This window comes from Manacus vitellinus, unplaced genomic scaffold, assembly GCF_001715985.3.
Source record: "Manacus vitellinus isolate BGI_N305 unplaced genomic scaffold, ASM171598v3 scaffold_102_pilon, whole genome shotgun sequence".
Taxonomy (NCBI): Eukaryota; Metazoa; Chordata; class Aves; order Passeriformes; family Pipridae; genus Manacus; species Manacus vitellinus.
The window spans coordinates 784978-787102 of NW_021938808.1; the positions used below are offsets into that span (position 1 = coordinate 784978).

The 2125-nt window shown below is 64.1% G+C and overlaps 1 protein-coding gene across 1 annotated transcript in view; it reads right to left on the bottom strand.

Moving 5' to 3' along the window:
* Window positions 1-1761, bottom strand: part of DLX3 (distal-less homeobox 3) — a 3250-nt gene extending 1489 nt beyond the window's left edge. Inside the window, exons 1-2 of the mRNA XM_029963568.1 lie at window positions 1401-1761; window positions 852-1042 (exon numbers count right to left, since the gene is read on the bottom strand). Coding sequence (XP_029819428.1) covers window positions 852-1042; window positions 1401-1719 — 510 coding nt within the window. The 5' untranslated portion in view covers window positions 1720-1761. The remainder of the gene's footprint in view (window positions 1-851; window positions 1043-1400) is intronic.
* Window positions 1762-2125: the final 364 nt, after the last annotated feature.

The window sequence follows — 2125 nt, forward strand, 5'->3', positions numbered from 1 at the left end:
TGGTGACAACCCACTCCCCTCCCACCAGCAGATCCACCGGGACAGTTTGTCCCCTCGCCGGGCAGAACCCCAAAAACAAGGGGTTAGCCCCGACTCTGGGTGGTTCGTGGGGAGGAGAAGCCCGTCCCGCACGTCCCTGCTCTTCCAGTCCAGCCTGAACTGCCACCCCAGCGCAGGGTCCCAGCGGGGTGTGGAGCCGGTCCCCAAATCCCTTCTCTCTGCCTGAGCCAGGCAGGACAGCGCAGTCGGGGAGCCTCGGGAAGTCCAGACGGGAGGAGGAGGGTTCGGCCCCATGTCCCCGTGCTCCTGCTGGACTTGGGATCAGGACCCGGTGTCGGGATGGGGCGTCCCGAACATCCCGTCCCGAGCGTCCTGTCCCGCCCGGGACTCGGTGCCCCGCATTCCCGGGACACCGGGTGCGCTGCTGACCCAGGACCTTCCCAGGCACCGGGGCAGGATTCAGCCCCCAACCCTTGGGGTGCCTGAGCAGAGCAAGGTCTGGGACGGTGCTGGCTCCAAAGAGAGGGGGATAAACCCCAAAACTGGGGAGTGGGGCACGGCTGGAGTCCGTCTCCTCTCCCTGTTCCTTCCCTCCTCTCCAGTTTTCCCTCGGCAAAGCATATCTGCTCCGCGTGGGGAAATCTGCTTTGCCCGCTTTGCACCCGCAAACAAGCGGGGACTATCCGTTCCTGGGGACCCCCAGACCCCCTCTGAGCTGCCCGGGAACAGAACTCCCTCCCAAGACCCCCCCAGTTCGCATTTGTGAGGAGCGGGGCAGCTCTGGCTCCCCCTCTGCCGATCCCTCCTGCCCGTGGTCGGGAATTGGGGTGTCGGGGGGTCTCAGCCCTTACCTGGGTCTGGGTGAGCCCCAGCTGGGCGGCCAGTTCAGCCCGCTCGGGCAGCGCCAGGTACTGGGCTTTCTGGAATCGGCGTTGCAGGGCAGCCAGTTGGTAACTGGAGTAGATGGTGCGGGGCTTGCGGATCTTCTTGGGTTTCCCGTTGACCATCCGCACCTCCGGCTCCGGCTCCTCCTTCACCGACACTGGGCAGAGAGCGCAGGGGTGAGGCGGGTGGAGGGGTCCCAGCCACCCCCCGTCCCCAACTCAGGGCCATCCCGCTCGAGGTGCTGGCACTACCCCATCCCCTGGAATATCCCCTGGGACACCCCCTGGGATATCCCCCGGACGCAGCATCCAGCACGGATCCATCCCGCCGCGTCCCCCCGGCAGCTCCGGGAATGCCGGAGGGGGATGAGCTTTGCCCCAACATCCGCCAGCAGCAGCAACACCTCCCGCCCCAACTCGGCGATAACTTAGACACGCACAGCTCCACAAAACTGCCTCCGGAATCCCAAGGGACCAGCGGGATGGGCACGACCCCCTCTCCCCACAGCATCCTACCTGCTTCTTGCGCCGGGAGCTGCTGGTCCCTGAAGTGGCCGTACTGGCGGTAGGAAGGGCTGTAGGAATAGTCGGATTTGGGCGAGTAGGTGCCGGCGGCGCCAATGCCGTTGAGGTTGAACTGGTGGTAGGGGTAGTGGCTCACGGGCTGACTGTAGGACTGGCCCGGGTAGTAGTCGTGCTGGCTGGTGTAGTAGCCCAGATCGGTGACGGAGGACTCCGGTAAGGTGGGCGAGTCCTTGGAGGCGGCATGGCAGCTCAGCGAGCCCGACAGGTCCGTGAGGATGCTGGAAAGCTTCTTATCGAAAGAGCCGCTCATCGCTGGCACTGGCGAGGGGGGAGCTGCCTGCCCGGCTGGGGACCCCCCAACCTGGCGGCTCCGGCTGCCGCGTCAGGCCTGGCGTGCCCGGAGCTGGATCCTGCGCTGCGGCTCTTTGCGAGGAGCAACCAAAGAGACTGTGCCCAAACCTCCGGCCCCGGCCGCCTGCTTAAAGCCTTTAATTAGGGAGCAGGGCAGGGTGGGTGCGCATTCCGATTGGCTCCAGAAATATTGCCTGGGAGGCAAAATAGGCTCCTGCCTCCTCCTGTGTGGGTTCTTTTTTATTTTTTTTTCTCTCTCCCTTATTTTTTTTTTCCCTCCCTTCTTTCCCTCTCTCAAGAAACAACAAAGAGTGGGTGAAGGAAGGCGAAGGAGTAAATACAGAGCGCAGGGTCCCGTCTGCAGG